The sequence below is a fragment of the Schistocerca gregaria genome, chromosome X, assembly GCF_023897955.1.
Source record: "Schistocerca gregaria isolate iqSchGreg1 chromosome X, iqSchGreg1.2, whole genome shotgun sequence".
Lineage (NCBI taxonomy): Eukaryota > Metazoa > Arthropoda > Insecta > Orthoptera > Acrididae > Schistocerca > Schistocerca gregaria.
The window spans coordinates 76,972,636-76,986,339 of NC_064931.1; the positions used below are offsets into that span (position 1 = coordinate 76,972,636).

Genomic DNA, 13,704 nt, shown 5'->3' on the forward strand with positions numbered 1-13,704 from the left:
TGTCGGTTTTTTTTTTTTTTTTTTTTTTTTTTTTTTTTTTTTTTTTTAGGGCACATGAAATACTTTTTGGGCCACGTTTATTTTGGCCAACCTGTATAAAAGATGACTGTACCTTGTTGAATCATCCATTTGCCATATTTAGAGTTCTTCAGCTTTTTTTGTAGTCATAGCAGATTTACAGTTCTCCTTCTTCAGAACTCTGAGAGTGACTTGGGGCAGATAAGACTGGAAAGCTTAGAAGCAAATTTAGTTGATAGATGGAGGAATATAAAGACAAATCAAATGGTGTGATTGAGAAAAGGAAACTAATTGACTCTTCAGAATTACCTGTTTCATTAAAATGATACCCCTAGTTTTGAACCATGTAAATGAGTTGGAATTACCTTCTGAAAAGGTGAGCAGGTCATAGAATAAAACTGGCGTTACATAAACGTCTCTACATTTAACTACTCAGGCTTATTTATTTTAATTTAAGTTGATGCTCCAGTCCTACATATAAAAAAATCACTAAAGGTGAGAAATACCATTCTGAGATTATGCTGTTCTCAGGGTGTACAGTGCAGACGAGAACTGAAGTACACCTCAACTTCAGTGAGGTATTAAAGTCCATCACTTTGAAGTGGCGCATTCAAAAGCTGTACATGCAATAGACTTGTGAGAAATTGCAAATGATTTGGATTTATTTGTTACCAATCCTAGTTAATGGAATGAACATATTGAATTTTAGTTTTGTTCATCATGCTGTAATTTCAGTAATCTTTGCTAGTGGTATTGTTGGTGGTCTTGTGTAATCTGTGTTTGTTTTGTAATATTTTGCTACTCTGTCTGTTTTCTTGATTGATAATTTCAAACACACAAATTACATCAAGAACTTTATTGAAATCACCAGTCAAGAAACCAGATAGTCACAAAAAATACATCACAAACTTATTGGTCGTCATTGTCCCTGCTTGATCTTCTGTCCAAAGACTGGTTTGATTCAGCTCTCCGTGCTAGTCTACACTGTACAAGCTTCTCCATCTCTGAATAACCACTGTGACCAACATCCTTTAGAACCTGCTTACTATATTCATCCCTTGGTCTCTTCCTACAATCTTACCGCCCCCCCCCCCCCCCCCCCCACACACACACTTGCTTCCATTAACAAGTTAACAATTCATCTATGCCTCGGGATGTGTCCTGCCACCAATTCAGTTTTTTAATCAAGATGTGCCACATATTTTTTTCCCCTCCCTTATATGAATCTACTCATTAGAGGTGGGCCAAATGATTATTCTGGAGTAACCGTTATCACAGTTCCAGTTATTCTTTGATAACCGTTATTTGTAACAGTTATTAATAACTGCCAAGTTATTTTTTGATAGCGAATACCGAATACTCCGAGGGGCTGCAGTTAAATAACGACATAGTAGGAATCCATCAGTTTAGTCATCAGTATAACCGCGAGTAGTGTGAAATGGCAGGAATGTCGTATGAATCATGTCATAACCTTAGCTTATTAACTCCAGGTACATTTTAGTTGATGTTAGAACGATTATTAGTGTTTCATATTATACGTTTGTAGGTTATTGGTCGCTATTAGAAATATTATCTCCGCTGCTGCAACAGAAAGTACGCAGACCTTCATCACAGCACTGTTTAAGTAAAATGTTAACAACGTACATTTTTAAGTATGAAGTAATATGTAAACTGAATAGTGTAGGTTAAATTCGAAGCTTAATTTCTTGTGCTGCTCACATAATAGAATAAAGTATACAGCCTTGTAATACAGCAAAAAATATACGTAATGTGACAGATTCGTTTACTCCTGTGCTATAAAAGATAGTCCTATCGGAGAAAGTGTGAGTACAGTAACCCAAGTTTTATGTGAGATTTGGAAACTGCTCGACTTCTCCAGCTACAGCATGTTTATAACATATGAAGACATGCAGATCGAAAATGTTGACAGTTCTCCATTTCTGGGACTACAACTCGATAATAAATTCAGTTGGGAAGGGCATACCACATTTTTTCACTCTATTATTTCATAAGAGAGCATATTCTGTGATAACTCATCAAACATAGCAAACATTTTTCGCATGTAAAAGTGTGTAATAAAAATCGTTTGTGGTATAAATTCAAGAACATCATGTAGGAACCTGTTCAAGGAACTTTGTATTCTAACCACTGCTTGCTAGTATATTTATTCCTTAATGAAGTTTGTTACAAGTATTTCCAACCAATAGCTCAGTACATGATATCAGTACTAGAAATAGGAACAGCAATCTACATAAAGACCTAAAATCACTTACCTTGGTTCAAAAGGGGTCCAATATTCAGGAACATCCATTTTCAATACACTGCCAGCAAGTTAGCAACCATTAAAAACTTGGTTTCAGATAAAGTGGGGTTTACAGTGTGTTTGAAAGACTTTTTGATACAGAAGTGTCTGATTCCACCCGTCATCAATGTGCTGGAAATGGCTATTTTAAGTGTGTCTATGACATCACTACATACACATGGCAACAAACACGAAAATACATATAAATAATACAATAACATCTCCCACCAAAAATACAATCATCCCAATGTGACAACTGCGGGAAGTTGGCGGTTTAATGCGAGGAAAAGATAGTAAAAAAAAAAACACACCATGATCCCAAAACACAAAATGAAGAACAAAAAGAAAGAAAATACAGCATTCTGCTACACCAACAAAAATCTGCAGGAATCGGACACTTCCCTTGAACAATATACAGGTCAACCATAGGCGACCATACCAAACCACCAGTACCCACAACTAAAAGTACGAAAATTGGAATCGGACATTTCCCTTGACCTACATAGGTCAACCTTAGATGACGATACCAAAACATCGACACGTACAACTATGAAAATGGGAATTCGTCATTTCCGGTGACCTATGTAGGTCCACCACAGCTACTGATGCCAAAAAACCTACAACTGTGAAAAATAAAACCACAATCCCAAAAGTCCACAAATCAATCATCCCTACATAAATTAAATCACATTCAATACTCCATAAATACATGAAACGTCACAGCTAGAAAAAAAAAAAATTAATTACCCCCCCCCCCCCCCCACACACACACACACACACACAAAACCAACTCATAAACACTGTGCCGTAATGACATTCACACACCACCACCACAACACCTTTACGTCAAAGCAGACGGGTGGAATCAGACGCTTCCATTGACCCCTCCTTCTACTCTGTAGACGAATATCGTAACAGAGACTGATAGACCAGCTTAGGTAAAAATTCTTCTATATTTCAGTTTTGACAGCACTTGGTTGCAACACTCAAGATCGGGTATTCTGTGTATGATAAATTTATTAAAAGTGTGTAACTGTGTTTTATTCCGACAGTGTATCAATTCTGTAAATATTAGCAGTTACTGTAATATATTCACATATTTTGACAATCTCCTGACAAATGATGAGGATAATAATTATTATATTCAACTGTATTATGTTATACTTTCTGACATGTTATTTGTCATTCGTGATGGCCAGTGGCTATTTCCGAAGTACATAAATATTTGTTCACCCCAGTAACTATCGCCTCTGAAATATCACCGGGATCTAAGACTGGAGTCACTGTCAAGAACACAGACACACCGTTATTCCGTTACCAACTTCTAGTTTACCTGTAATGGTAGCCCATTAACTGCCAGAGAGTGAGAACTGTGAGCCAATAACAATAACTGCCAGAGGAACATACCGATCTCTGACAGTTATTTCCATAGTCGCTCGAATTCCTTACGGTACCTCTCTCTATACCACCCATCCAAGCTAAATTGACATATGAGGCGGTGGCTCAAGGGAACGACAGTACTTGTTAATGCCTGTACTGCAGCTCCTATCAGCCACTGCTCGGACATTAACTTTATTTAATTGTAACGAAGGCACACGATATAGTACACAGTTCTTATCAACAGATGGCGCGCAGTCTCACAGTTATTCCCATGGCCTATAGAATGCCTTCCAAATGGTCTGCCCTCTCCTTCGTTCCTAGCCAGATTTCCAATGAGTTGACGGGAAATTATAGTACGATCTTCGGTCAACAGATGGCGTGAGGCACTGTTGACATTAGAGTATCAGAGGAACGGTTATCGCAGTAAGCGTTACTTCTCAGTAACCGGTTATTTCTATCAGTTTTTGCCACCTCTACTACCCATCTAATGAGCATTCTTCTGCTGTACAATTGTAGATAACCTTTCACCCTCAGTCTCTGTTACGATATTCGTCTGTAGAGTAGAAGGAGAGGTCAATGGCAGCGTCCGATTCCACCCATCTGCTTCGACATAAAGGTGTTGTGGTGGTGGTGTGTGAATGTATTTTGTCCCTGCTACCTTCTCATTTCTAGGTATAAAATCTATTAAAATATGTGGAAAATCTTACAGAATCCTATCCTGAATGAGGGAGCTGCTGTTTTGTACAATTTGGAAAAGATTTATCTGAGTTTCATCATTGCAGAATGCAACTTTGGATATGAAAAGAAAACCACATTGTAGATGTAATGTTGAGTGTCTTTTGCAACTGACTAGGTTCAAGTGTTTTGGCTGCAATAACTGTGAATCCACTATTATCAGACAAATGTCTTCAGTCTGTTTGGTGCAGTGTTAAACACATAGACTCCATGAATGCATTTCAAGGATGGAAGTCATTACAGCACAGATGTTTTTCGTCGCGGTGAGACCTTTTTACGAAATTTCAGTCACCAACTTTCTCTTCCGAATGCGAAAATATTTTGTTGAGCCCAACCTACATAGGTAGGAATGATCATCAAAATAAAATAAGAGAAATCAGAGCTCGAACAGAAAGGTTTAGGTGTTCGTTTTTCCCGCTCGCTGTTCGGGAGTGGAATAGTAGAGAGATAGTATGATTGTGGTTCGATGAACCCTCTGCCAAGCACTTAAATGTGAATTGCAGAGTAGTCATGTAGATGTAGACGCCATTTCGCTTGTGTGCTCAATAGATAATAAAAGTCTGAAATGTCTTGGATTTCTTTCTTTGTTTATAGAAAATTAGGCGAGAGGTGCCATTGTATTGGGTTGTAGTGCACTTGTAAATTGTACATAATTAGGTGACAGATACATCATGTAGGAATGTCTGGTGGTAAAACACTCGAAAACAATGTAAGAATTTTCTGCATGCTAGCACTTCAATACTGAAGAAAATTATGTACTAAAGACAGCATGAATGGCTGGAAAAGACTGACTTCTGTGAAGATTTGTTCATCTGCAAAGTTTCTCATCAATTCTTTTGTACATTAATTTACGAAAGTTCATAATTTTTTGTCACGTGTTGTTTTTCACAAAAATAATTGGGCTTATATTTTGACAGAGAAGTGTCATCGTCAGGCGCCTATATGTTATTATTGTATTAGTCTCTGTGATACAGGCTTCTTAAAAGTGTGATTTTCCTGCATAGTGTTCCAGTTAGGTTGTGAGGTGAAGTATTGTCATTTGTGTTGTGACCCATTCTTGTCTCACTACAAAAATATAAAATTAAAATTGATTGTATGGAAATTGCATAAATGATCATTTTGTGTGATGCAATTTGAAAAATGAAAGTAAGTTGATAAGGAACATTGTGTTTTCTGCCAGAAATTTGATGTTTGCCTTATCAGCGACAAATCTGAGTGGCACTGAAAAACTATAGAAAATATAATTGGAAATGAATAAAATTTTATTTTGAACCAATGATTGGTCTTGTCTGGTGAAGGTAAAAGCTATAATGCTATTACTCGAGAGTGCAAAAGTCCTGAAGACAAGAGACTTACCAATGGTGTACTTAGGTACATGAGAAAACTGACGGTTTTCTGACATTAAAGTTGATTCAATGGCTTGCTCATTGATGACTATTGTTACCTGACCATCACCATTTCCTGTATAATATATTGAGCATTTCTCTGTCCTGTGAGTAATTTATAATGAACAAAATTTTGATATAAGTTCATTTTTAAATAACCCACTGTAAAGAGTCCACAGCTAGTGGTCTAGTGGTTAGCGTTGCTGCCTCTGGATCACAGGGTCCCAGGTTTCATTCCTGGTTGAATCAGGGATTTTCTCTGCCTGGGGACTAGGTGTTTGTTATCGTCATGATTTGGGAAAATGGCGAGACTGGACTGTGAAAAGATTGGGAATTTGTGCAGCCACTAATAACCACATCGGTGAGTGCCTCACAAACCAATCATCATCATCTCCTCTCTCTCTCTCTCTCTCTCTCTCTCTCTCTCTCTCTCTCTCCCCCCCCCCTCTCTCCCCCCCCCTCTCCCCCCGCCATGTGAAGATACAGGTGTAAGAGTAGTACTGATTCATTGAGCAAAAAATAATGAATATAATTCCCATTTATGATGCTTAACACTGTAATAAACCGCACAAAGCTTATTAAATAATCCTGATAATGCTAGTAATGAAAGTAGTCCAACCATCGCTGTAAACAATTGTGAACATGAAACTTCCTGGTAGATTAAAACTGTGTGCCGGACCGAGACTCGAACTCTGGACCTTTGCCTTTGTCGTGCTCGGGTAGCTCAGTTGGTAGAGCACTTGCCCGCGAAAGGCAAAGGTCCCGAGTTCAAGTCTCGGTCCGGCGCACAGTTTTAATCTGCCAGGAAGTTTCAAATCAGCGCACACTCCGCTGCAGAGTGAAAATCTCATTCTGGAATTGTAAACGTGATCAATGACAAGGACAGTTTCCTAAGTCACGTGGTAAATTAGCGTTTTGTTTGTTGTAATATACATCAAAAGAATTATTAAGCATTTGTTGACTAAATAAATAATTATTCTACACATGCATGCGCTTCCAACAAATACATCCTATGTTGCCGTTATCACTGTCTCTGTTGCTCTGCAAATACTCTAATACTTCACACAAGATGCATGCAACTGTTTTCTTCCTTTTCTCCTACTTTGATACGTAGGCACTGGGATACGAAATGGAGTCGTCACATAGGCTCATTTGTATGTAAAGTTGGTGGCAGACTACAGTTCATGAGTAGAACACTGCTAAAATGTAGGCAGTCTATAGAGGAGATTATTTATATGTGATGCATTCTAGAATATTGCTCAAGTATTTGAGACACTTACCAAACAGGACTAACAGGGGATACTAAACATATGCAAAGAAAGGTAGGACAAATGGGCGCAGATTTGTTTTATTTCTGAGAGAATGTCACAAAAATTCTGAATAACTTGAACTTGCAGACACTTAAAAATAGACACCAACTATCCATTGGAAGCCTACTTAAGAAGTTTAAAGACCTAGTCTTAAGAACCTAGAAATATTCTGTAGTCTCCTATGTATTACTCCTGTAGGATGTGCAATGACAGGGTTAGACATATTTGCGTGTGTAGAGGTGTTTATGCAATCATTTTTCCTGTGCTCCATATGTGAATGGGACAGAAGGAAACCTTTATATATGGTACATTGGGAAATAACCTCTGCCTCACTCTTCACAGTGGTTTGTGGAGTGTGGATGTAAATGTTAATAAGCTTGTAGTGATATTGGGCAGGGGTCAGGTCCCTGGACTGACCATCACAGTTCATCCTCTTTCTTTTCAGCACCACATTATTAACCATTAATCCCAGAGTTTGAAATTTGTTTGAAACCCGTTAAATGGAGTGAACAAATTCGTGCCTTTAGGGGTTTCCATTCGCCCCCCCCCCCCCCCCCAGCCACTCTTGGTTCTTACGCTGTCCTTTTTGGGTCACTAGATAGCAATCTTTTCTGATGAGCTTGCATGACTTTATTTAGGCTCATAAAATATGTGAATATTGTGTAGGATTAGCTCACTTTACTTTCACTGCACTGTCTGCATATTACTGTAAAGACGGTTTCCTTGCTGAGAGTCTGCCTTTATAAAGCATAACATTATGTTAATGTAATTAAAGTGACAAAATAAATTCTCCCTCTTTTTATTCTTTTCTCCTCCTTTCCACTTACATAACATTAATAACAAAATGAGGTGAACCAGTGGATGAGACAGTAAATTCATATTTAGAGAGAGTGGCACTCAAATCCCTTTTTGGCAATCCATAATTTGAGTTTTTGTGCTTTAACTAAATTGCTTAAAGTGCATATTAGGATCTTTCATTTAACAAAGCCATATCCGATTTCATTTTTCACATTTCTCTAGCTGAACTTGTACTTCATATCTAATGCCCTCAGTGCCAAAGCAAGCATAAATTGTAGCCCTTGCTTGGTAGTAATTAAATAATAGGCATGATGCATTGGGATTTGGAACTGCTACCAGATGTTATAAAGATGTCTCCCAACATTCAACTCTGCTTTTCCTTTCCAACCAGAGAACATTATGACTGATCTCCATATTATGGCATCCAAGATATACAGTTTTTCTGAAAGATAGAACAGGCTAATAACAGTGGTTTTCACTTTCTCAACTGGCCAATCAAGTCTGCATTTGTATAGCTCTCCCAAGTTATCTGGTTTAATTGTAGTCCCAGTTTGCATGCTGTGCCACACTGCTTAGTTATCAGTTATGTTTTCCTTATTCATTGTATAAATTTGCACATTATTTTTGTGCACTGAACTATTCAACACATTTAATCTCATTTCTACAGGGTGCTGATGACCTTTTGGTGAAAATATGGAGTGCCATAGATGGACGTTTGTTGGCAACATTGAGAGGGGCATCATCAGAAATAACAGACATAGCTGTAAATGTAGAAAACACACTTTTGGCAGCTGGGAGCTTGGATAAGATACTGAGAATATGGAGTCTTCAAACATCTGCCCCCGTAAGCACTGAAGTGGTTTATGATTGCTGATTGCATTTATAATTTTAATTTTTAACAACTTTGTGGATATTTCTATAACTGTTTTTTTTTTAACTAATTCTTTTGGCCTGCAGGTGGCAGTATTGACGGGGCATACAGGAATGATTACATCAGTCCATTTCAGTCCTATGATAAAGTACGATATGCGTTATGTAGTTACAACAAGTACTGATGGATCAGTTGCATTTTGGATTTATCACCGCCTTAGCAGGAGAAAATATAATTTTATGTATGTTATATTAGTTGTAATAAAATATTTGGAGTTATTCATTTAGTTCTTGTTAGTTATGTAAAATACATACCACAATGAAAATAGTTTCATTTAAAGATACTAATATGTGTGAAATGTGAATGTTATAAGATGATTTTGTATTTAAAAACTAAATTCCCTTTAACAAGAGAGATATCTACACTCATGCTCATAAATTAAGGATAATTGCAGAATGTGATGCCACACAATGTGGCACTACACAAAACTGGTGCTAATAACACAGGCACATAGGGAACACACACAACACAGATTTGTAATTCCACAGTATTGGTGATAAGTTGAGAACACCGTCCCATAACACGTGCTACAAAATGCCACTGTTTCCTGCACATGTAACCCAACATCAATATGGGATATGATCACCATGCACATGTACATAGGCTGCACAATGGGTTGGCATACTTTGGATCACGTGGTTGAGCAGCTGCTGGTGTATAGCCTCCCTTTCTTGCACCAGTGCCTGTCGGAGCTCCTGAAGTGTCCTATGGGTTTGAAGACGTGCAGCAATACGTCAACCGAGAGCATTCCAGATGTGCTCAGTGGGGTTTAGGTCTGGAGAACAGGCAGGCCACTCCATTCACCTGATATCTTCTGTTTCAAGGTACTCCTCCATGATGACAACTCAATGGGGCCATCATTATCATCCATCATGAGGAAGTGGGACCCACTGCACCCCTGAAAAGGTGGACATAGTGGTTCACAATGACGTCCCGATACACCTGACCTTTTACAGTTCCTCTATCGTAGACGTGCTGGGGTGTACGTGACCCAATCATAATCCCACCCTGCACCATCACACCTCAACCTCCACACTGGTCCCTTTCAAGGACATTAAGGGGTTGGTATTTGGTTCCTGGTTCACACCAGATGAAAACCTGGCAAGAATCACTGTTCAAACTATACCTGGACTCGTCCATGAACATAACCTGGGACCACTGTTCCAAAGATCATGTACTGTGTTCTTGACACCAAGCTTTACAGGCTCTCTTGTGATCAGGCGTCAGTGAAATGCGCCTTGCAGGTCTCCGGGTGAATAAACTGTGTCTCTTTAGTAGTCTGTAGACTGTGTACCTGGAGACAACTGTTCCAGTGGCTGTTGTAAGGTCCCAAGCAAGGCTACCTGCTGTACTCCTTGGCCATCTGCGGGCACTGATGGTGAGATATCAGTCTTCTTGTGGTGTTGTACACTGTGGACGTCCTGTACTGTAGTGCCTGGACACGTTTTCCATCTGCTGGAATTGTTGCCATAATCGTGACATCACACTTTGGGGCACACAGAGGACCCGTGCTGTGACGTGCCGTGTTTGACCAGCCTCCAGTCACCCTAGTCTTCTACCCCTCATAACGTCATCAATATGTGTTCTTTGAGCCATTTTCAACACACAGTCACCATTAGCATGTCTGAAAACATCTGCACACTTACTCACTGCACCGTACTCTGACATGCACCAACACACCTCTGCGTATGTGGACTGCTGCCATCACCAGTGTGTGACGACCACAGGGCAGATGCATCACATGGTCATACTCCAGGTGATTTCAACGCGCAAACTGCCCACCAGAGTGTTGTTTCACCATGTATCAGCATTATCCTTAATTTATGAGCATGAGTGTAGCTTCATCCTAATTTGTTAGTACCCAGTAAATATTCAATACTGTGGCGAAGTGTTCATGAGCTTATGTCAAAGATAGAGGATGGGGTGGGGGGGGGGGGGGGGAGGGGGAGACAGAGAGAGAGAGAGAGAGAGAGAGAGAGAGAGAGAGAGAGAGAGAGAATAGAAAACATTGAAGTACAATGACACAATGTAGTCATGATATCCCATCATATCAGTTAACATGTCCAGTTGCACCATTATGACAAGCAGTAACCAATAAGTAAGGGTCACTGAAATTTTAAAATGTTACATGGTACACACAATGTAATGGAAGTGTGGGATGTAGTTTGGTAACTCAGATATCTTCCTGAACTGCAATCAGGAGCAAATAAACATGTCTGCTAGATGATGAAAGCAAAAACTCTTGAGAATGATGATATAACAACAGAAAAGATAAAACAAGAGGGAGACATACGGTGACTCTGAAACCAAGTGAAATGTTGCATGATAACAGTGGATAATGATGGTGGTTGATATTTGAAACAACTACCTGTCTTGTTTCCACTTTCATGAGAGGGGACTGTGAAGTTGTAATTAGATATAATTCAGTTAGTATTTGACAGTGGTGTACAGAATTTTACCAATAATCACACAACAAAGGATTTCAGGACAAAGAATAGTTCAACCCTTTCGCTGCTATGGGCATGTATATACATCCTGCTATGCCATTCCCCAGGCATTGTGGACGTGTATTTGAGCACCGCTTAGGTTTTCCTACAGCGCTATGGGTGTCTGAATGCACTCTTGAGTCGCTGTACTCTCACTGCTGTGGCCGAGTTACTTCCATATCTTGGTGAATAAAAAAGTTTAGAGTATTTATCATACATGTGCCTTATTGCAGGTTATCATTTGCAAAAATTCTCGTTTCATTTGAGAGGTATGACGATTGTTATGACCACACGATTCACGATATGCAAGTCCAGTTTTGTATCTACATTTTAATCACTGCGTTGTATGAGCTAAAATCAACCGTTTGCTAAGTTTACACAATGTGTTTTTACCTCTGCAAAATCTTGACAATTTTGCACAGTGTTTTAGTTAATTTGATGCAGCACAGTAATTACGGCATATAACTGAAAGAAATTCACTACTTTATCAAGCAAATATGTCAGACTGTAAGATGTGCAAAAATCAAATTTTTCACGTAATAGTTTTCTTAAACATGGATTATAAGTACTTCGTAGCAGCTTGCAAGTCCGCACAGACGGAACTGGGTGCATTGTGCCCAACCATCCGTCAGATATAAAACCCAATAACTTGAGGAAAAAAATAAGATATCTTTTTGTTCTCAATTTTAAATAAAATTTTGGTATCTTATCTACATTTCATTCACTGCAATGTATGACCTAAAATCAACCATATGCAAAGTTTATGCAATTTGTTTTTACCTTTGCAAATTCATTAGTTTCATGCAGTGTTTTACATAATTCTATGCGGCACAGTAAGTATGACAGATAATGAAAAGAAATTTAGTTTTTTATCGAGTGAAGATACCACACTGTAAGCCGTACAAAAATCTTTTCACTTAATAGTTTTCAAAAAATTGTAAAATAAATATTTCATAGTGCCTGGAACACTGTCTCTCAGCACAGGCTCCAGCCATTACAAAAGCTACCTCAGCACGGAATGCAAAGAGCACATCTGTAGCAGGGAAAGGGTTAACCTGGCAAAAGAAGAGCCTTTCATATAAGTAGGTAAAACATATAATATGACCTACTAATTATTGACGACAATGAAATAAGGTACATTCCTACTCACCGTATAGAAGAGATGCTGAGCAGGAGACCGGAACATTTAAAGAACATTTAAAAGAAGATTAAATTATCGGACAAAGCTCTTCCTCAGAAGTAGGAAATACACACACACACACACACACACACACACACACACACACACACACTCTCTCTGCTGATGACTGATCCAATTGTTGAGGTTGTAATAAGACGACTTGATATGAGCTACCCTTTGTATGAGATTCATTTCCTTACCACAGTATTTAGTAGTGCATTTTATATATTTGGTCCCTGTGTCTTGATCATAATAACAATACTAGCCACACTACCTAGTGACACACAGTGCTAACAATGGTGTTAGTGCAGTGAGTTACCACTCATTGTAACCTTCATTGTCTTCTTCCATCTATGCAGAGAGCAGCTAGTTAAAATGACAGGATTCTACATACTACCTATGTTATAAATAATATTAAATTGATAAGGTATTCTGAAATACATATCTCCATGGGCTCTGTAATAATGGAGTCCTAAAACAATCATATGCTAGTGGAAATTATTAGTTTCTCATATTCCATTGAATGTTCTCTGGGGATACAGTCTTTGGAAGTAGCAGACTTGATGCACTGCAAAAAGCTAGTTCAACATTTGTGCTCATTACAACACCCTGCCACAGTGTATGTTGGTTAACCTATATAAGCCATGCCACACTGACATTGAAGGCACTATTTGTGTCATTGGGTAATGTCGTTAGTCTTGTTATTACAATTGTGGTACATCTGTGAAATGTGTGTAGCAAGCTACTAAGTAGCGCAACTTGGGATGTCTAAACCAGTCTTGGTTGACATAGCCTGATGGTGACTGGCGGAGGTACAGTTATATCTCATGCACTGAAGTAAACCGTGAGTGACTGGAATCTTGAAATTGCATCAGGTATTTAGTATGCTAGGTAAAGTTCAGGATCAAAACTTAATCTTTTCCATCAAGAATAGAAACATTATGAAAATTCATTTTATCAAAACATGATTCTGAATGTACTAATTTCATTTTTGTCCAGCCCGAAGCCAATTGTTTACAATGAACGAATGAGACCAGGACAGGCACAAATGATCTGTGCTGCATTTAGTCCAGGTGGTTTGTTCCTAGCTGCAGGAAGTGCAGATCACCATGTAAGGTTTGTATGTCAGTTATTTTTAGTTGCCCCCTACATTATCAGTGTACAAGGATTTGCTATGTT

General features: G+C 38.6%; 1 protein-coding gene and 1 non-coding gene across 3 annotated transcripts in view; both read left to right on the forward strand.

Annotated features, from left to right (window-relative positions):
- The window catches only part of LOC126297550 (PH-interacting protein), a 265,574-nt gene that overhangs the window by 132,415 nt on the left and 119,455 nt on the right, over positions 1–13,704 (forward strand). For both annotated transcript variants that reach the window (XM_049988476.1, XM_049988477.1), the window contains exons 8-10: positions 8,596–8,772; positions 8,886–9,040; positions 13,525–13,641. In XM_049988476.1, the coding sequence (XP_049844433.1) occupies positions 8,596–8,772; positions 8,886–9,040; positions 13,525–13,641 (449 nt within the window). The remainder of the gene's footprint in view (positions 1–8,595; positions 8,773–8,885; positions 9,041–13,524; positions 13,642–13,704) is intronic.
- On the forward strand, positions 6,534–6,608 carry Trnas-cga (transfer RNA serine (anticodon CGA)). Its single transcript has one exon. It is a non-coding gene; the product is annotated as a tRNA-Ser (tRNA).